General features: G+C 33.5%; 1 protein-coding gene across 1 annotated transcript in view; it reads left to right on the forward strand.

Moving 5' to 3' along the window:
• The first annotated feature begins 491 nt into the window (after positions 1-491).
• LOC128996373 (protein Wnt-5b-like) overlaps positions 492-23,159 on the forward strand; it is a 97,598-nt gene continuing 74,930 nt past the window's right edge. Inside the window, exon 1 of the mRNA XM_054421669.1 lies at positions 492-674. Within this exon, the coding sequence (XP_054277644.1) occupies positions 586-674 (89 nt within the window). The 5' untranslated portion in view covers positions 492-585. The remainder of the gene's footprint in view (positions 675-23,159) is intronic.

Below are 23,159 nucleotides of genomic sequence, written 5' to 3' on the forward strand. Positions count from 1 at the left end.
TTCAAGAAATGCGTTTTAGTGGTTAAGTGGAGTCAACTGACGGAATACGAGTGTAAAATCATGGTTAAAAATCAACAATAATGTAATCAAGAACAGTTTTTAAGAGAAAATAAATGTCTTTAGCAAGTATAAATTAACAAGCGAGTAAAATTATGTCCAGTAATGTATTAAGGAATACTAATGGGCTAATATAGTTAGGGGGTAAAGGGGTGGTTTTAGTAACAGGGGTAAGCAGGAGGGGCGCTGGCGGCGTTGCTGGAGGCTGCGAAGGACCAAAAACAAGTCCCCCCAAGAACCGACGCAACCACTAGCTCAGTTGCGCCGCGGCACCGCTAGAGAGCGCGTCGTCCGTGAAACTTATCCGCTCGTAACACGCACGTCATACGCGAAATATTCCGATAAACTAAAAATTTATTTTATTTTACCAAAACATCGATCACAAAATAAATTCATCAGTTTTCAACTCCATACTTGACTTAAAATTAATTCAAGATGTTATCGTACTATAAACAGTGATTTCCATTATGATAGTTATTACGTTTGGTGCTGTTTAGTGTTCCGGAATATGTGAATTTGAAATACAAAATGTGGAAAATATTTTGGTGCTTTTGGATTTTACTGGTCATCACAGAGTTGGTCTCTTCTGCTTCGAAACAGAACTTCGGAAGTTGGATGTGAGTAGTTTTGTATCTTGTTATGCTTTGTGGTAATGTGATTTAATTTAACTAAATTGATCGGAAATGTGTATTGTTTAAGACCTGATGTAATAAATGTCTGTTATAATATTTTTGGTTACCTCTTGTAACGTGTACAAGGCTGGTCAATATTTATAACATAGAAAAAAATACCCAATTTTCCAGTTTTTCAATATAAACATTATTTAAGTATTTCAATTTTGATTATATGTCATTAATATTTGATCAAAAAACTAATAGAAAATGTATAGGTTAACTGCAGCAAGGTAATGAAGGTAAACATAAAATATATTTTACATTTGTAATATATTATTAATTTCCAGTTTTTAAATATTTAAAAGCTAATTTAATGTTTATGTACGAAATAATATTATTTCAAGTGAAAGCAATGTTAGTGAAAAATGTATAGTTAATTGTTTTATTATTATTAACATCAGTCTTTATTAAGGTTATATTTGACAATTTAACCGATGTTAAAACTATCTGTCGCATGTTTAGGCCACTTTTATTATGATGGATTAACTAAACACTAGTGTCCCTGTTGCTCGAATTCGAGCAATTGCTAAGTATAACAGTGTTATTTTAAAACAAATAACAGTCATAATTTCTGATGACTTTAAAAGATTCTACTCAAAGATTTTGGAAATACTCATGATGTATACAAAAGATCGATATAATCCCAATTTCTTGTAAATATCTTATCATTTTTGTTTTTTTTTATCAAGCTGATTTTGTTTTTTAGTGTTTTTTTACAAATAGCCTTACTCATAGCCGCATTAAATTGTCCATAATAACGATTATAAATTCTAAAAAAAAACATTTCTATTTCTTCTCCTTGATGATGTTCTATGACTTTCCAATGTTTCCATAGTTTGCAAATCGGCTCTTTCAATGATTACTAAGAAATGCAGCACAGTGTTAGCCTAATTCAGTTTTCTTTTTAGTATATCAATTAATCCAGGCTCTCTCGCTTTTTTCCATTGTAATATTTAAGCCAACCCAAATTCAAATAGTAAACATTTCATTTAAACCAAGTCAGTAAATGTGTGTAGCAAACTGTTAAATTAGCAAACTTATTGACTGTATACAATTAACAATTAACATTATGTTCTTCTTCTCACTTTTAATTTCTGACAATAGCTGGAGTTTCATAACAATTTTGTTTCCCATGTTAATCTTATGGAGAAATACAAAACTTTAAAGGGTCCCAGGGCCTAACTCTCTAATTATTTCCCTAAAAATAAAGTTTCCTGCACAACTTCACGTTACGCTCTTTCCAATGAGACCAAAAACATGTCAATCGGTGCCGTAGTTTCGGAGGAGTAATCGTCACAAAAATCCTGCTTGCGTATTAAATAAGTAATATAGATGATTTTACCTTATTATATTTTAGTACCTTATAAAAAGTTTATTACCCATGTAAAGTTTTCTGTGTGGACTATTTACTTCCTTGTGAAATAAATCAAAAGGTAAATCCGCGTTGTTATTAATATTATTTAACTGTCCGTACTTCTGTTCCACATTTTCATTCTATAAGTAAACTTTAAGTTTGGAAGTTTATCAACTTTTTCTCTTTTAGGAAAATAAGGATATTCGTCAAATTTGTATAAACTTTATCCATATTTATCCATAATTACGAGCGTTTATATTCAAATGCCCCATTTATTTTGAATTTGTTCAAAACGTATAAGAAACTGCCAGAACACCTCACAATTACAAATCTTTATAACTGTACAACTTTAGAAATACGAATTATTCCATTTAGTGGTATTGTTCAATTGAATTTTCACAGATACTACTTCACAGTACATGTGCATATAACAAAACAATTGTTGATAATATAATTAAAATTAATAACAAAATGTCTTTTAAAAACTCATTGTCTAATTTCGCGAAGTCTAGACATGATGATGAAGATTAATGTTTCAACTGTTTTGTTCGCGGACATCTGAGCTGTTTTAAATGAAGAAATTCATGGTCTTTGTTATGTTGGCAGCTTGAGGAACAGAGAAGTTCTGCAGCGTATATGTGTTCAAATCATGCTTTTATCAATTTTTTTTCATTTCTTATTGGGGGTGAAACTAAGGGTTATTTAACCAAAATATGAATGGTAGATGAGCTTTGGGTACCTTCGATGCTATTGAAGTTTTGTAGCTTAAATACCAGCTGTTTTTAGTTGGGACCATGAAAAGGTCAAACAGTAACACACAATCTTGGCCTATAATCACAAACTACCTTTCACGACCATATGCACACTTAACCAGGCATTTTGCATATTTTTAGCCGGTGTTTCCTCATTCCGGAGGACAGTAACCCAATACGACTTTGTGTGGTACTAAAAAAGGCTACATACATTAAAATCCTATGATTAATAACGTTAATAAAACTATAAAGGATTATGTTTATCCAATAGTAGAATCATCTTAGCTTGCTTCTTAAGACTATAGATCATTTGACCAAGAATTTTGTAGTTCAATGATCGATTTGATCAAATCGGTCAAAAATACCAAGCTAGTATGAAAAAAATCATATATTACTATGATATGAGGTTTAATTTGCTGTTTTGAAACCTGTTTTGAAAAGTGTTTCACGCAAGGGTTACGCTGAAGTCGACCAAATTTTACTCCGATAAAGTCAATTTTACTGTATAAATACAGTGGAACAAGTCACCCCTGATAACATGTCTCATTTTCAAATCTCCTAGAATTTATTTAACTCCTAAACATGTTATTGCAAACCTCGATAAGAACTCAACCTTGATAACAAGTATTATTTAATAATACTACATAGGAGTCTTGTTATCGAGGTTCTACTGTAATTCCAGAGCAGCAAACTACAAATTAAGTATATCAGACATGAACATACCTTTAAACTGTATTCAGCCACAGATTTAACATACCTTATATGTGAATCGTTCCTACGAATTATCTGAAGACAAGTGAATAAACTTTTCTGTCCTGTTTGTGTGTAGTGTTTTATTTGTTGTTTCATAACCAGATAAAAATATTTTACTAGATCGAAAAAAATATATTAATCGTATTTTGGTATTATATTCGAACAATAAGGAACCAATCGTGGAATATGTCCAAGAATATTGAAGAAACCTGTAGACATTAGCACACTCCAACGAAATGAAATAAAAATCAAAACAAGTAAATATCAATAAGTCTACTCGCACTTCTCAAAACCACTGCTTTAATCCACAGTTTCACGTTAATTTTTCATCAGCTATTACAATATCAAATTCGACAACCCAACTTAAAATAGCAATATTTGAACCCAACAACACACCTATGGCTCAATCACCTACAGAATTACTCTAAACGAGGGTGTTAGTATCAGAACGGGTTTACAAGCTTTGTTTACATATAATCAGTCAATTATGCAAATTTTCAATTCAGCCGCCCATTCGCTAATCTCTACCTCGCCTACTCATACTGTATCATTTTACAGTAGTTAGTTACAGGTTATAGATTCCCGACGAGTGATTTCCAAACAAACTGATTGACTTTCATCATTAGTCTAAACACAGGTAAGTGTCCGAGTTCAAATCAGGGTCAATACGTGATTGAAACGGTGAAAATGTGTCGTAATTTAAGGTTGTATCGAGGAAATTTCGAAATGTAATACCAGACCAGGGTGCTATAGTTGAAGTAGTTATTAAAGTTGGTAGTTTCAACCGATTTAATTGTTTTAAGTGTTGACCTTTTGGGGGTTTTTCGAAACTTTATCATGTAACCGTTTAACTATTGTAAATTTTGATTGTAAAACATTGTTGAGGTAAGTTCTAGTTTTCAATTTTGAAACTATATTGCAGCCATAAAAACGAGTTTGAAGTGGTGTGAAATTTTAAGTGTAATTCGTCGTTCCATTGAGGAAATTTCCGAATTTAATGATATACCTGGATACTATAGTGAGGCAATTGTTAGAGTCGATAGTTTCTACTGATTAAAGTGTGTTAACCTTTGAGTTTTGTTTCGTAGAAGGTCATAAAGTCTTGAGGGAAAATAATTTATGCTAGGCCTGAATGTTTTCAATTTGGAACCATCTAACAGGTTATGAGGTTTGAAGTTGGATTTTAATCTGTCCACTATCTGAAAGTCACTGTACTTTATACTGCAATAGAATGATGTATTACCTTATGTATCGCTAAATGTTTCTTACTAGGTAGTTCTTCCACAATGGACTTATTTTTACGTTTACAGGAACTTAATCGTGTTCAATAGTTTTTTCAACCTAAACGGTGTGAAGATTCGTCGTACGACACACGAAACACAAACAAACGAAATAATTAAGAAACATTTAATATACAGCGTGACCAAAAGCCTTTCGGACCTTATACGATTTCCATTCCATAAAAATACCCTTCTTCGAGAAATGTAAACCTTTTCCTGTAGCTTTTATTTTAATTAGTCAAATATCACACTCTCCAGCTCATTTCAAATGGTCAAATGGTCTCTATCTCAACTCAGACAACTGTTGAGATGAAGACGTCACTCTCAGCACGCTCTAGCGACCATTGTACATCTCGCTGTACTTTTGGCGGGAAAGGCGGTGTCTTTGAGCGGGAGAAGCTGTCCTTGCGTATATCACATTCACACTACATTGGAGCCCTGGACGTTGGGCATCTTGAGTAATCCTGATACTTCTAAATTACATTTCTTGTTAATTTTGGTTATTATCTGGATACTTTGCTTTGTCCTAGGGATCTGAGTTGACTAAAACTATTAAGGTTCGCAGCTGGATGAATTCGTAGGATAGAATAACAAAAAAAGTTAGTGTTATTTCGTGTTACCAGACACTTTAGTACGAGAATAACGGGTAAAATATCCAGCATATCCACAATCATTTGAGCTCAGTAGTTGGTAAATTTACTGTCAATATTTTCCATCATAGTTCTTTCCTCTCAAGTATCTTAATGTTTAGATTCTTGTCAGCCAGTAATAAATCAGTCAAAATCACTTTTACAACTCGAAGTACAAATATTACTTTTCTTGCCAACCTTTGAAGCTAACTTAGTTTAAGTGTGCGATAAAGATTTATTCCACACATGCAGTCGGCGGTGATCACAGAGTAGTCAGTTTTATAGGCAATCTGGCATTGCTTGCATAAACAGAAAACCTCCATCCAGCCTATGGCTTTATAGGCTCTATTGCGCCGCCTATGTTTTGTATAGGCTATAGCACTTAACGGGTTCAAGTGCGAATAAAGTGCTGACGCGTCTGCGGTCTTGAAGCTGTATTGGCACTTAATCATGTTAAGAGTGGTCAGTGCTTGGAAAAAATTGGTTTTGTGTCCATAAGCATAGCCATTTGATTTTTGTAGAGAAAATTTATCTCAAATTAGCTGTTATTTTTAGTCGGTCACATACATCATTGTGTATATACATGAGAATAAATTGAGTTTTATTTACTTCGACTATCCGTTGACTGTATTAGCCTTTATAAATTTGTATGAGAGAATCTTAGCGGAGAAATCTCGAAGTTTTCATAATATTGAGTGAAACAGCAAATCATAATGCAGGTAATTTAGTTTCACCATTGGTTAAAACTGATGAGTTGTATATTTATATATTCAATGGTTTCACACCTATTTACTGCACTTATTTGGAAACTGCCATGGTGCAAAGAAGGCAAGAACTGGGTAAATGAAATAGTCCGCAAGCTAATTGAGAAAAAAACAGGTTACTCTAAAACGAGGAGCTACCTAGTTCAACGGATTGCCATGGCCATACAAAAAGGAAATGTCATCATTGGATCCTCACCCGCAGATGACGACCTTACGTCAATATTTTATTTAAAAAAATATTGTAAAAAATTGTATTAAATTAAAGTTATTTACTTTCTTTTCTCTTAAATTAGCATCTTTACATACATACGTTATTACTAGCATACGGTACCAGTAAAATTTTATGATTTTAAAAATTGTATTGGCAAATTGAAACCACAACTCAAATTAAATAAGTAATTTATTAATGAAACAACACTCATTTCAAGAAAATATCCAAATAGCCTACCATTATTAAAATTGATTAGTGAATTAGTTACAAAAGTTACATACGATTGCAAATTGAAAATAAAGTCAATCAATAAAAAAAATCTGTAGGGACATTTTTGCACGTTTTAAATGAAGTACATATCATCATAAATTAAAAAAAACCTTACAAACAAATAATATGAATAAAGGCAAACACTAGTAATATTCTTTTACACAAAATTAGTCAGTTCAAACCCCCTGACGACAATATTTCACCAACTCCATACAATTGTAAATGAGCCACAGCGTTGCCAGATAAATTAATTCCGCATCAGATCGTATTTCACCCTTGTCCTGTCAGGGAGGGAGTTATTACGTCTTAAGCCGCGCAGCAATAATTCTTCATTTTGTAAAACAACCCGCAATGTCACAATACACGCTTTGTGCAGACATGACATGCTGAATATACTCATCAAACAACATAGAGTTTAAAAATGTAAATTTTGAAGGGTCTATAGTCAATGATACTTTTGTATTGTTGGACTAGTTGGGACTTGAATATTGGTAATGTGTGTATGTAATATTGATGTTAAAGCTAGTGTTATTTTAAAGGGGTATTCAGGGCTATACCAAACTATAGACCCAATTTCGGGACTTTTTATCTGGAAAAATATTAATCAGAAACTAATAACTTTAACACCTTTGGAGAAAATTTCAAAGTTTTATTTACCGATTAAAATATGCTCAATGTGTCCCCCCTTGTGCTACACGGCAAACATGTAAGCGATAGCCGAATATTCGTCCCTCTCACGAGACAGCATCTCTTGTGGGACAAATTTCATGAAATTCCCTAAACCAAGGAGTTGTGCTTTTTGTAGTCGGTGGTTGAATACCAAAATCGATGAGAAAAGCCCACTGCACTGTAATAGGAGACTCAGTTTTTGCCATCTGTGTCACATAGAAAATCTTATGCTGCATGGCCAACTTAACGATATTTTTTTCGGCCGTTTACGGAACTATGGTAAAAAAAAACGTTCAAATCTCCTCCTTTTAATGCTGTAAAGTTTATGTCTGCCCGATTTATTACACTTATAGATTAGTGAGATATAGAGTCAAGAAAGTTGGGTCCATATTTTTGAATAGTCCTGTATATTTTTAAATTTCCTAACCACCTTTAATATAGTCATATTATTTTAATAAAGTACACACACTCTTTGATATTATGTTCCAAAGTAATGATAATATCTGTCATAACTATTATGAAAACCATTAATTCTTTACAAAGGTTTGAAATAAAACTACACAATTCTATATATTTTTACAGACATATATACACAACTCTTAGCAAAAAGTTTATTAAAGATTTTGTGCAGGAATTACTTTTGAAGCAGAACTTATTTACAACCAGCACATTAAGGAAATCCTCGGGATTTATCTAAGGAAAAATCCTATCAATCAACTAAGCCCCTGTCAACTAAACCAACCAAACAACTAAAAACTTCTTATACTATGATTGCACTAAAAATGTGAATATATTTAAATGGTTTAGTGTCAAAATTGAAAATTATTACTTTAACGAAAAATTAATCACAAATTGTCTAAACAACATCCGATGATGTTTTGATTTATACGTCTTTTCTTTTTTTGTGTTTTTACGCCAGCGGCATTTTTGACGTTTGAAAGGGAACGGTCCAAACCCTGGTCTTGTTACTATCTAACGTCAACATTTTTGTTAGATAGCATAATTAATTCATAGCCCAATGACAAATGGCATCTGGGTCTGGAAACGATCTCGCCTGGATTCGAACCAGCAACCTTTAGATTTGAAGGTGAGCACTATAATCACTTGGCTACTAATCATATTTATTAACCATAAAGTTATTACTGTGACTGCATTAATAGAGTTCAGAATAATCTTTGTACTTATAGACAGAACGATTGCTACACTGTGTGTTGAAGTTGAAGCGAACGAACCACTTTAAATAATCTATACTAAACATATTTTCCTGGTAAAATAGCTTATTTTATTGTTGTCAATCTCATAACTTGGTTACGAACGTTTTGTAAAATTATTATAAAAATATCTAAAACTATTCATGTTACCAACGCAGCTTTTACAACAATGTCTTGTTTGCTAATTTTCGTTTATTCATCACATGGCTTGAAAAGTTATAATACCCCCGCCGCAGCAAACCTGCCGAATAAGCGAATTTCCATTTCTCTGAATGATTTTCAATTGAATCTATTTAGGTTTAACGAGTACCTAGGTTTGCTGTCACAAGGAAACTGAAACTAATAAAGTGTGTTTTAGTAAAATATAGCTTACCGTAGTATAAAATAAATAAATTTACCTAGTTTGATCAAAATCTTCTATACTATTATAAAAAAGAGGTGGTTGCTGTATGTGTGTATGTGTGTATGGGAAAAGTAAACTCGAAAAATACTGGTCGGATTGGGCTGAAATTTGGCATGATGATAGCTCACATTCCCGATTAACATATAGGCATATTCTTATTTCAAAAATCCTTTCGGGCTCCGCCCCAGTGGCTCTGGAGTTTCCCATGTTCACCTTATGAGAAATGGAATTATTGAATCTTAACAGCTGTTTCAATTAAACAAGTTGGTTCTGTTCTATGATGTTCAATAGCATTAAAGTTACAAGGATTACCAACAGGGTGCAGCACTATTATTTCTTTTAAATTTATGACAACAGCTAATTTGCAACCAAAAGGTGAGTGAGCGTAGCGAACGAACTTCAACCTGGAGGCGAGTTAGCGTAGCGAACGAGCTAACCTGAAGGCAAGTGAGCGCAGCGAACGAGCTCCAACCTAAAGGTGAGTGAGCGTAGCGAACGAGCTCCAACCTAAAGGTGAGTGAGCGTAGCGAACAAACTTCAACCAGGACGTGATTGAGCCATGCGAACGAGATAATCTTGAAAATTAAGAAGTTAAACGGGGCAAAGCCCGCGGGTTACAGCTAGTATATCCATAAACAAACAATCTACAACATTTTCAATATTCTCCATAAGAATAACATAGGAAATTTACAATTTTTCGAATTTTCTCCGTTACCAATAACCGTACAAAAACACTTTGATATACTAAATTATTTGTTTTAATCTCTTTAATGTGGTCTAGGGATAAATTGGGTAATGTTGTGTTTTGGGGGTCAAAAATTAGAAAAACCAATTTTTACCCCATAAAACCCACCGGGAAACCCCGTTCCCATGGTCCGATCATGCTGGTTCGCGAACTCATTCAAGTTTATCTTGCCTTACACCTTCAAACCAAATTTCATCAAAATCGGACAAAGATTACTCAAGTTATCGCGTTCACGGACATATAAATAAATATATATATATACAAATAAATAAATAAATATATATATATACATATATATAAATTTGAACGAATGGTGTTTTTGGCCTCTGGGGACATCAAAATGAAAAAGTAAATCGGTCCCGGGCCTAGGTTTTACCGTGCCACCTACGGTAATAGCTACTTCCCTATAGGGAAATTCGCTAAAAGTTAAAATATACTCACTGCATAGATTTCCTCTACGGACCCCAACCAAAAACAAGGTTCAATGCCGATTTTCGGATGACTGATGCGATCTCTTTTGTCTTTAATCACTCCATTAGTCTGGACTGAAACAAAGACAGGCTAATACAGTGGATTTTTCAATTGAATACCTGTACATCAGTCAACTCAAAAAAAGTTGGATGCTGTATTTTTTTCATCAAAGAAGATTTTCCATTTTTTATAGGCTAAGGATATTTAACATATTATAACTTATATCACAGATTAAAGAGTAGGAACTTTAACTTTAACTTTAGACTGTCTAGTCTTTATTCTGTGCTTTTGCACAAACTGTGAATGAGCTGTAAAAAAGTTTTGTTTATATTTCAAGGAAAACAGTTATCAAATTTGTGACCCAAGTAGTTTGAAGTAATTTAAAAAAATTAAAGAACAAATTAGGTTAATAATTGGATATTCAAACGAATGTACAAGATATAGTTGTGTGTCTAAACTTAGTCTAGACTCCCTTTTGTGGCGTATAAAAATTACAGTTCAATATTAATATAAAACATACCTGAAAGACTATGTTCTTTGATTAAATAACAGTCTTTTAGTTAATCCTATTGCCACAAAACTTCAGGAAATTCAACATGTTTAAAATAGTACTTTTCGCCACTAGGGGTGAAAGTGGCTCTTTTTGGTACGCAATGCGCCGAGCTTGGAAATACGATTAAGTATTAAAAAAACACTTTCGCTCCGTGTGATGAACAACTATTTTCATCTTACTGTGAAAATAACCTTCTAATCGTTACAAAATTAGACACATAATTTTAGGTTATACGAAGTCATCATCAATGTTTACATTTCTGTTATACGAACATAACTTTAAATATCGTGTGATTCAACGAGCACATAATAATGCTATTAGTGTTTTCTTAATCCACTGATAATCCATATGTTTTTCTTTTCTGTTCCCTATTTGAAGTGACCCGAAAACGATGATTTTGTTGACAGTATGATGTAAAGATTTGTTTCTGTATTTGGACATTAATATAGAGTTAGTATGAACAGGAGGTTAATTTTGCTTCTGCAAGTACCAAGTACTGTATCTGGTCCTAGAGGGCTTTCAAAGTAACCATGTTAAGCTAAGGAGTATTTAATTGATGGTTTAAGTACATTAAGAAAATTACAATGTCTATATTTTATACGAATTTCTTGTAATTTATTTTACAGCACGCAACCAGTTAAAATAAATTAAATGTATTTTTTATAACTGAATGGTAAGTAATTTGGTACTTTGGTATTATACCAACCACACCGATAAATCGACTTCCAAATAAGATTTTAACTAATTTTAATAACAAAATCTTCCTAACCTACTTAGGTCCTGACTTAGGTGTTAGGGTTAGGTTATAATTATTAGGCGTGGTTGGTATAATACCAAAGTACCGTTAATTTATTCATTGGTGATTTAATCGATTGTGAAAAAGCGCCACTACGTTATTTCTACAGTAGATTGTATTTTAATATTCTGGTGCAAAGCATGGGCATAGTTTTTATTATTGTTCATTGTATATTAGTTAGTATTAACCATGAATATGTTAGTGGAAATTATTATTTTTCAATTATTCAACAATATTATTCGTGTTTCGTGTTTTGAAGTCTAAAACATAAAACCCTTGACAAATGCTTAACAACAAAATCCGACTAAGGCCACACTTACTCTTTTCTAAATATCCACTCTACAAGCACGCTTTCCTTTCCATGCTGCAATGACCAAAACATCAAGATCTCGCCCAGATATTATCATTGCGTTGGTCGAATTCTCAACGTTCCATATGATTACGGTAAACCAGAACATTCCTAGGCTTGGAATGTAAAGTTCCATAGAGAAGTGAGAATAAGTTGGAAAATTTACTAGAGTGTTCATATCAATAAACTGTCTGTTGTACAACCTAGAGAAAACTATGTATATGAGAACTCTCATACATATGTCTATGTGTATTGAGTTGTAGCATTGACTTTGAATAAATTCAATGGTACCGTCCATATCAATAGGCTCGTAATGTTAGTATAGTATGTCGTGTCAATACTTCAATAAAAGATTGAAATGTGATATATGCTCTGGTTTTTGCAAAAGTATAAAATACCACCGATTCACTTGATTGTTCATAAAATTGGTAAAAAATGACTAAACGTTTAAAAATTGGCTAATAATAGTGATTGTTGGGGGATAGGATAAAAACTTATTTTAAATTCTTTATTGACGTGTTTTAATGTGTTGTTGTACTCACGTATTGTTGAAAATTATATTTTTTTGTGTATCCATGAAAATAGCCTATAACTTTCTACATTGGTAAGTGTACAATTTTATATAACCCCTACAGAACGTTACAGCATGTATGTTAATAAACTTGTAGTATAAATCGGTACTATGTCCATCCATTTATAGGTAGTAGGCCTACAAAACGCACTCGTACAATATGTACCGGCATAAAAAGTATACGTTTTACTGACTTTTAAGGTTAACAAAAAATGAAGGTAAAAAACTAACAAAAAAAGTCTTGAAAAGTATAAAGTTCGAGGTCAGTTTACCAAATTATTTTATAAATCGACTCAATCTTTTGATTTCCATTCCAAATCAATTGCTCAATCGTAGTGTTCTTTTTATTGTGAACAAGACTTTTTATTGTTATACTGTAATACTAAAGGGTTTCATTTTGAGTTTAAATGTTCTGGTAAAAATTATATTTCCTTTTTTAAATATGATCAGCCCTAAAGACCAACCTTACTGATGGAGTTACAGTGTTTGAAGCCGGAAGAGAATTCAATTATTTTATTTAACGAGGAACATCGACTGGGAATGAAACACAAACTGGTTTTTAAATGGAAACCAGAAACGACGATTTTTATGACCAATTAAGTGAAAAATAATGGGATACTCAAGATGACATACAAAACCGCTATAAAATAGAGACAATTGAAAAATCTGTTTTTGAGAACTTCAATACTTTCCAACTACTTTAAAATAATCGGTAGTTATTTGTTTAAGTGTATCTGTTCTTATTTCTTGGTGTGAAATTATTAGTCCTAGAGGTCTTCCAGTGGTCGAAAACTCTACAAAAAATATGTAATGTACAGAATTCTCTATTTTCATCCCATGCTGCCAATAAAACATGTGATTGGAACTTATTCCATTTGTTGTTATTTCATTACCAGCATGGCAACCCATACTGCCCATGTTATTTTGTAATGTTAAATTAATTTTTTGTGCTTATTATTGAGCCTATTTTAGTTTATAAAGGGATTCTGCACACCAACAGGAAAATATCTTTCTATGTGTGTGTAGATTTTCCCTGTGATGTACACGGGCTGAGAAAACAGTTTTTAAAGAAAAATGAATGACCATTAATATATAGATATTCGAGTCATTATTTCGTTTTTTGAGTCAATAAAAGAGAACACGACAATAAAACCAATAACATTTTGTTCAATCAGATTTAGATAACTGTAATGATTTAGTATAATTCTTGGTCTGAATGTATTAGCTGCTCTCAACTATTTTTAACTGCAAGTTAAGTCCTGTTAGGGCATTTTAATCTCAATTTCGGTATGTATTTTGAGTAAGAAATACAACAGTATTCTGCTATGACAAAAATTAATTAACTATCCTAACCTATGCACCCATATGTATTAAAAGGAATAAAGGTAAGCTGAAATCTGCTGTCCTTTGTAATACATAAAACTATAACATTATTTGGGTATATATCATAAATTTGATAAATCTTTTTCAAACATTTTGGAAGCACTGTATGTTAATATTTTAAATACTGAATGTAAAATAAATTTAACAAAAATAAGTTAATGTATAAAAGTAGGGATGGAATCCACTATTCTGTTCTAGAGACAAATCCTTCATTTATCAACCTTTTTAATGAATTATCTTCTTTAAATAATTTATATAGAACCTTATTACATTGTTGGTCAATACTTATAATATAAAGTGTTCCTATGTATAAAAAAATCCTCAATATTTACTTTCGAAAACGAACTTAAGCCTATATGAATACGACCTTTCCCAAGATGACTCATTCAATATTACTTGGCAAACACTATTCTTAGGTTTCAAAGAAGAAATGTAAAAATAGAAAGTGAAACACCAGGTGCTACCAATAAGCCCGGCCTTTGAAGTGGCCGCGTTATGCGTTATGTTCTGCAGGTTATAGGTTCAAATCCAGCTGTCCCCTTGTACATAAATATTTGGCTTTGAGTCCAGAGTATTAATTGGCTTGTATCTCAGGGAAATGGTCTGTAGTTTAACATCTGAGTTGCTAACGTCTTATTTTGAATTAAAAAGGGAAATTATTAGTTTTGAGCCGAGTGGGGTTATATTTCTGGGATTACAATTCTATATAGTGACATATTTGTTCGTTTTTAATCCAACCTTTTAAGTCAGTCTTCAGTGAATAAATAATTTTAGGTTCACAATTGAAGGCAATCGGATTCATAACAAATTATTTGGGTAGGTACCTAGGGTACAGTAAGATATATATTCTTTTGTCACATCAACTGTCTTAGTCACACAAACTAGAGGATATAATATTATTTTAGACTGTACTCTTTGAGTGGCTAATTGAACCATGTTCTTTTTACGTAAAAAGTAGGCTGCAGATGGTCCATATGAATGGTATGTCTACTTCAGTATCCAAAACACAATGGCTGTACTTATTTTTTACACCACCTAAACATCGCCGTTTAGATATTACCAACAATTCCATAATCAGTTACCAACAATGATAGGCTCGACGAGAACCTCAACCACAAATCTCCCGAGACCTTTGAGGTTATGAACAAACAAACCGAGTTAATATCCATTATCCGATTGCTTACGTTTGCAACAATGCAAACTTTCCTTCTGCGCATCGGCTAACTCAATAACCTAATGTACAGCCTGTGTAAATCTTCCACCGCTGTGTTTGTTGTGGAAATGATTCCGCTTTCAATTATGACTACCGTGGTGGAATAATTGATTGTGTTTACCATGTGTTAAACTGTTGGATTTGTACATTGTAAACACTCTAATGGCAAAGATACTACTAGTAGAGAAAATTACACAGTGGAAAAGTTTTTAAAATTTTAATGATTTAGCAATTCAGTTTTGAAAGTAAGATTGGTTGTGTTTCCTTGATCATGATGACAAATGTATCGTAGACAATGTGCAAATAAATATTGTGCGAATATATCTTTTTGTTTTAGAATCTATTACATGTAGTAAATACATTTCTCATAGCTTATAAAAGATGGAGTTTCCTTCTATCTTACCTCAATACCGTTCGGTTATGGCATACATTTAGTCGAAACTCCTTGGTGATTGGCAGGTTTTGAACTATGATTTTCAAAACAGAAGTACACTACTACTATACTTTTTATGTAACCACTATATTTCTTGCAATCCAAAGGCAGCCTCTTTAAACCTGAGGAAAGTGAGTAGCTTTTAGATCGTTCGAAACTGGACCCATCCTCCTGATCATGGAGTTTTAATTAATAGTCCTTGCTAAATTAATAGCTGATCTTAGTCTTGATCAGCCTCCTTATTGAAATTTACCTCCTTTTAGATTTATCATCTTTATGGATCAGTTGTTACTGCTGCACGAATTATGCAGATGGCCATAACCATTGCCTCTTTTGGTAATAAAGTCAAAAAGTAAAGTAAAAATCCTAAAATCCACTAAAAAAAGAAACATTTGCATCGCACTAAACTAAAAATCGTCCAAATGAAACCAGAAAATGCACATCAATGTTACAATAGGAATAGTACGATAAGAATCGACGATCGTTATTTTGACCGTGATTATAGTTTTTAATACCTTTCCTAATTATTTTGATCTAAACAATGTGAAATTATCCAACAAAATACCAAAAAGTTCCAGATATTTGTGAACAGCCACGTGTTCTGCGACAGTGAGGTTCTACATGTCGCAACTCCTAGACTCGTGTATTTTATAAGCCTGATGCTATCTAAAGGACCTCACTAGTCCATAACGAGTCCAGCCTATTAGAAACCCATCTCTGCACCGCAGGACAGGTTTATGGGCCTTAAATTGGGAACACAATCATCAAGCTGCAACTGTCGGTCTGCTCACGACCTCAACCTTTAGACTGTAAACTATAGTTGGAAATTTGACATTGTGAAACTGTATAATTCTACTATAAACGGTGGCCTTCTGAAGAGCATATAGACAGGGTTGTGGATGTTATGTTACGTAGAGAATTAATGCGAATTGGCCTCTAGGTGGTCAGAAACTATATTGATAAAAATACTGTTCTGTGTATGTTGCGTTTTTAATGTTCCCACGATGGCAAAAACCAAACACAAGTACTATCTAAATATATCTGTCTGTCCTCACGTCCTACTAGTAGTTGTCAATTTTTGCTGAATACTCCGGAAAAGCTAGGGCAACGACCAAAATCTCACTCTTCTCCACATTCACATTTTTTCAGAATGTATTTAGCAGTTAAAATCTGGCTCAACTTATATGAAAATTAATAACCCCTACATTACACATATTTTTGTCTAAGGTTTACCACATAGTCGTCTATCAATGAACAGCCGTTTAGGTTAGGTTTCTTCTGCAAATAAACTTTAAAACTTCAATAAGTTGGAACCGTGCACAAATTATGCTTCTTCACAGAGTCCGTTTGAGACAGTTAGTTGTTAGGCGAATAGAACAACTAATTTACAATTAGTTAAATTTTATACTTTTAGATCCACAAAATAATAAGTGATTTACCTACTGACCTGAGTCAGGTAATCGGGCATTCCTGAATTGCGCCAACTACTCCAGGGAGCCACCCGATACGTAACTAAGCCAAGTGGTGGCCCTCATCGACTGTACAAATGAGTAGGTTAGGTTCGGTTAGGATGACACGTAAACATGGACATTCCTTCTGCCAGCAACTCATCCCTACCTCCACTGATTGCAGAATATACGCAACTGTAGTTGTAAAACAGTTGCACCGTGTGCGGACAGAAGCTTTGTTTCAGTTGCAAACTGGTTGCAGTCGCAACTGGTTTGCAACGGTTGCTGTTAAAACAGTCACACCGTGTGCGCTGGGCCCTAGAAGCTTGGCGCAACTAGGAACGTTTTTAGACCCTTTGAGGGCTTGGCGCAACTAATGCACGACCTAATTTTGTTTGTTGTTATCTCTCAAAAGATCACTTTCACACAAATTATGTACACTAACATACAAGTTTACCAAACAAACCCCTACTTACATCAACTCCCAAACGATGGAACCACTAAACTTATCCATTGTAAGGTTATTTCCTCCAGTTCTACCTCCAGTTTCCACCGTCTCCAGACTCAGTTCCTGGACATTTCGTCCCCTCTCCCCTCATCGTTTCCCTGCCATAAAGTCACCTTGAGCACGACCCCCTGTTATTTATAGCATTCTTCCCACTTGCTGCGAATGTATTAATCAGGATGATGCAGTTATCAAGCTCGGTTTGCGGTAAATCTTCATTACTCCCCACCACCCCTCACCCTTGTGATATCTTAATCCCACAGAGGGTGTATTGTGCTGTGGTTTCGAATAGGTGGTTTTGTGAGGGGTTTATATATAAAGTATGTCATTAAAATTTGAGTTGTTATGCAGAATGGTTATGGTACTTGTGGCTAGTTTGGAAGATAAGAAATTTTTGTTTTTGAATAATATAAAACATTTATTGAGTTTGAGTGGTTATGTAGTAGAAGTGATATGGTAATTTTGCGGATTTACAAAATGTAAATTAATGCGTTTAACGACTTTTGTACAAAAACGTTCTTATTGTGATATGGTTGGAGAAAATCACAGGGATGGGAATCATTCAATTCTGCTACACTTTAACTAGAGAACATATTGGTTTATAGTAAGATAGCCAAACTTTAAAAAGGGGTTGGTTTTACAAAAATCAAAACCCCACCAACAACCCAACTGGGGGTGGGTAATGAAATACAAAATCATGTTAAAAAAGGGGTGACATCACCCTGGTCACGTGTACTGAGGGTTATTTGAAAATTTATAGCAATGAAAAAGTGATGGAATGTAAATTTCCAGTGAAATTTACACCTAACATTTCTTGCCATAAATTTTTGAAAATTCCTCGTATCAAATTCAGATTTGCGGCATTAATTTCATTCTTAACACTCTTTAAAATGGTATGCTACTGTACTTGATATGGGTTGCCATTTATAAATGTTAAGTTACTCCCAGCAACCCCTATTTGGCGGTGGGGGGGGGGGGGGTGAATTCCAAAATACCACAAAAAGTACATGACATTACCCTAGTAACGTGTATTAAAGCTCGTTTGAATATATGCTGTTCAAAAATTAACCAGGGGGGGAGTATTATGGGACGGTTGGTATAACACAAAACATCATATTTTAGCCACCTAATACAGTTTTATTAAATATTTAATAAAATAGTATAAAATTTAAAATGCAATATAATATTCTTACAATAGTTTTAACAACATTTTTCTGATATGTTTTTGCAAGTTTTAAATACCTTTATACGGAAATTTTCTTTTTGATTGCAATTAAAAATTAAAAAAAAAAACGTAGACACTTAATTCTCATGTTCTGAGGCTGCAATTTCGTGGACAATCTTAACTTTTTCCAGCAAATTATTTAGTTTTAGGATTGCATTTGAATGCTGGATAGTGTAAGCAGATTTCTCATTATGCTCTTCAAATTTGATGCCCGTTTTCATGTGTGTTTCGTGTTGGTTACACTGTTATCAAATTAAGTTTTATATTTTTTATTTTAAACTGAATTCTAAACTAATATTTTTCAACCAATGAGTAGAAATTAAATAGGAAGTACTGCATATGATAATTGAATCGCCAAATGAAGCTTATATTTGCCTCGCATGCAAGGCCTCTCCAAGTATGGCTGCATTAGTGTATTGAACCGTCGAACATGAGGAAAGTGTATTTGTGTTTGTATTTGGGTTTGTAGACATAACCAGAATCCATTACTGAAATTAGACTTGATCAATTTGTCAGATTGATCATATAATTCTGACTGTTTTGGCATTTGTGAATTGTAAAAACATATTAAAAATGTAGTTACAGTAGCCTTAAGTAGTATAATATAGTGATTAATTACTTGTAATTTCCTAGCAATATCCAATGATATTTATTTCGTCTTGCATTAGCAATTTTAAGTTTTTTTTTAGATCCCCGACAAAAACTTGTTTCCGAATATCGGTATTATTATTTATCGTATTACATATAGCTCACGACAAATTGCATTTGCAAGAAAATTCGGCCTCGCTTGGTCACGTTGTTTTTTACATAAATCATTGCGCATAAAATAAAGTTAATGATGTTATTTTTCTCTTTAGCTTTTCCATTTGGCTAAACACAAACAGCTGATTAGCTTACGCAGAAGGTCAAGAAAACAGCCACATGTGTTTCGTGTTAGCTACTTCACCAGGCGCTCTGGAATCTACTGTACTGCCAATTGGGTAAACATATTGACAGGGTGTGCAACATTATTTTAATTGGTGATATGATTGTCTGGGTTGACGATTAGTTACTGCTACCCTTCAAATCTGAAGGTCACAGGTTCGATTCCAAGAGATGTAAATTCTGGTCCCGGATGCCTTTTGTCAGTGGACCACCAAATTATGATATTAATGATACATTTTTAAAGCTGCATATTGTTTGATGGGTTATAGTAAATAAAAATGGTACACTATTTCTTTAAAAAGAGAGAATTTCGATGAATAATAATTTTAGCCATATTAACCTTGTCTCCTATTTCTATATTCCATATATTTCTATGAATACATATATATATTCTATAGCTCAGGTATTCAACAACAATTGCATTCACGATCGTATAGTCTCCATATAACCAATAAATATAGAAACTTGTGTAAATACCTTTTTATGGAAAACCTGTAGCTTAAACATAATTAGGATCACCGTAAGCACGTATCTACATAATTTTCAATATTGTACACACACAAGATGACATTTTGAATTGCAAAAATGTTTATCAATGTTCGTACAAAGACTGTGGAATAATCTATTTACACAAGTTAACAGTCGTTATAGTAGCTTAGCTAGGTAAAACAAAGGTAAACCAAACTAATACGAACAATTAATTGATGAATAAGTCAAAACAATTCCATGACTCAAAAGCTGCTTTTAAAAGATTTCACATCAACATTTATTCAATTACTGATCTCTATACTATCGTCTCAGCATTTCTTCGAATTTACATAATTAATTGTGTTGAACGTGATTTAGCAAAATTCGTATTTTACAAAATGAAGAATTATTGCTGCGCGGCTTAAGACGTAATAACTCCCTCCCTGACAGGACAAGGGTGAAATACGATCTGATGCGGAATTAATTTATCTGGCAACGCTGTGGCTCATTTACAATTGTATGGAGTCGGTGAAATATTGTCGTCGGGGGTTTGAACTGACTGATCTGGTTTGTTATTAAAAATAAACATTGCTTTGGAACATTACAAGTAGTAAAATCTTAATTAGGTGTGATATCATCACTCGCTTCTACACTCAGCTTTATTTATAAATTCAGCTTGAAATACACACTTAAAACCCTTTTACCCTCACGTTTTTGGCAATTAATGCAATTTTGCATTCACATTTCGATAAAATAATTTATTTTCAAATCACAAATAAATTGAAATTTTTATCAATACTCAATTAGGTGATTGTACTATTTTTTGGTAAAAAATTTTATGCTTTCAGACTAGTATCTTAGAATAAACATACCTCCTTTTTTGTATTGAGTAATTTAAGAATGATAATTTAACTTTGAATTCAATTCAAAGGGAATTAAAAGTTAGGTTAAATGTTTGAGACAATTTGTACTCTCTTATTTAAATAAGGGGCTAAGCCCCTTGTGATGGTAAGTTTTTGCTAGGATGTACCCAAAGCAAGCACCTAGGTATACTATTTATTGGCTTGCAAAGCTGCATTGAGTAAACTTCTGTCTGTCATTGGTAAAAAAAAATAAATAAATAAAAAACTATCGGTAAGAAATGCCACCAATACCAAATACGGAAGCACAGTAGCACTGGATGGGGATATCATTGTCGGTAATCCAGAAAGAACAACAGACAGATTGATGAATGAGATTGTGTCGCCGTAGCGAGATTTATCGAGAGAAACAGTGGTTAATGTGCGTCGGCCATCAATATCAGCTGTTACTAGTCAGCTGGCACACAGGTTGGCCAACTGTTGCCCGTGGAAAATGTAATATAGTAGTTGTATGTAACAAAGTGTATATTAACAGAATTAATGTTTTTACTTGCTATGTAATTTTAATTTGGTATAAGCTGTCTTAAGGATTAAAATCCTTTATTATTAGTAGGGTGAAAATGTATTTGCTAACAAATGCAGCAACAAAAACACAGTTTGAACAGTTGTTTTAAAATGCAAATTTGAAGACTACTTTAAGAAATTTATTTCTGGTTTGTACTATTAAATGGAAAAAACCCCACAACAAAAACATTTTTTTAAACCACGACTGTAAATGATTCATTTGTAAAAAAACACACAAAACAACACTCTCGAGTAACAATGTATTTTCACGCAAAACGATGAACAAATCCCCCCTCAAATAACAAACAATTATCCAAGTGGGGTGTATAAGTCGACAATAAATCAGCATCAGGGGTTGAGGCTTGTACAAGGCAGCTAAATAAAGTCGACAAGCGAGGGTAGCAAGAATTATTGCTTGTCTGGTGACTCGAGGTAATAATTTTACACCGCTGATACAACCAGATCGGCTGAGGGTGCTGGGGATGATATATGGCAATTATATTCTCGAATCTGTGTTATTTCTGCAAAAATATTCCTTTTTTGGTGAAGTTTATAAAATTGTGGGTCGCCGGAATTTTATCCCCCTGGAATTTTACCCCCTGGGTAAAGCTGACGTCACTATGACGTAGTAACCTGAGTGGCCAAAAGTTTGTTCGCGGCCGGAATTTTACCCCCGCGGATTTGGAAGTCTAATGAAAATAGTCAGAGCGTGATTAATTAGATTAGCGATAAAAACCGGAATTTTACTCCCTGTCCATATAACTAGCGTTTAGGCAACTGAAGATGGGCCGGATTTTTACCCCCGGAATTTTACCCCCTTAATTTTACCCCCCGGAATTTTACCCCCCGGAATTTTACCCCCCGGAATTTTACCCCCTGGCTGATTTTAGAAATTGAATGATTGATTTTCTTATTTCTGTTTTTAAATAATTGTAAACATTTCATTATTTAGTAGCCTATAAAAAATCTCAAAATCTCAAAATATTAAAACCCTGTTCGATTAGTTAATGTTACATATAAATTAAGATAGGCTACTTAATAATAAAATGTTTACCATTAAATTAAAACTGAATGACGATAATTAATCATTCTCACTAATTTATATCTGGCCAGGGGGTAAAATTCCGGGGGGTAAAATTCCTGGGGTAAAATTCCGGGGGTAAAAATCCGGGCCTTACATCCTAGGTTTTTATAATTTGATGTGTTCTGATTAAACTCACAACCGTGAAAATATATGTTTAATTCCGCGTTTAATCCATCGAGCTGATGTCGCGAAACTCAAAAGTTCGCGGCCGGAATTTTACCCCCTGGTTTGTGACGTCACGTTTGCCCAGGGGGTAAAATTCCAGGGGGATAAAAATCCGCTACCCCAAAATTGTGATCTTGCGACTTCTCTCATTGACAATCACTATGAATAATTTTGTTCCAACCGTGTGGGAAGAAACGGTTTTCATTTGCGCTTTCTGTGGTATTTTACAGACGTTTAAAGTTGGTAAATTACACTTCATCTAATTGTCTAGTCTTCAAAGTATTTGCAAACTTAAATAAAGCCAGCAGCACCTTTGGTTAATATTCGTTACCGTTTGATACTTGTAGCATAGAACTTTGACAGTAACTCCATAAG

The sequence above is a fragment of the Macrosteles quadrilineatus genome, unplaced genomic scaffold (genome assembly GCF_028750875.1).
Source record: "Macrosteles quadrilineatus isolate MER2022 unplaced genomic scaffold, UCM_ALF_1.0 Scaffold_6__1_contigs__length_79288215, whole genome shotgun sequence".
Lineage (NCBI taxonomy): Eukaryota > Metazoa > Arthropoda > Insecta > Hemiptera > Cicadellidae > Macrosteles > Macrosteles quadrilineatus.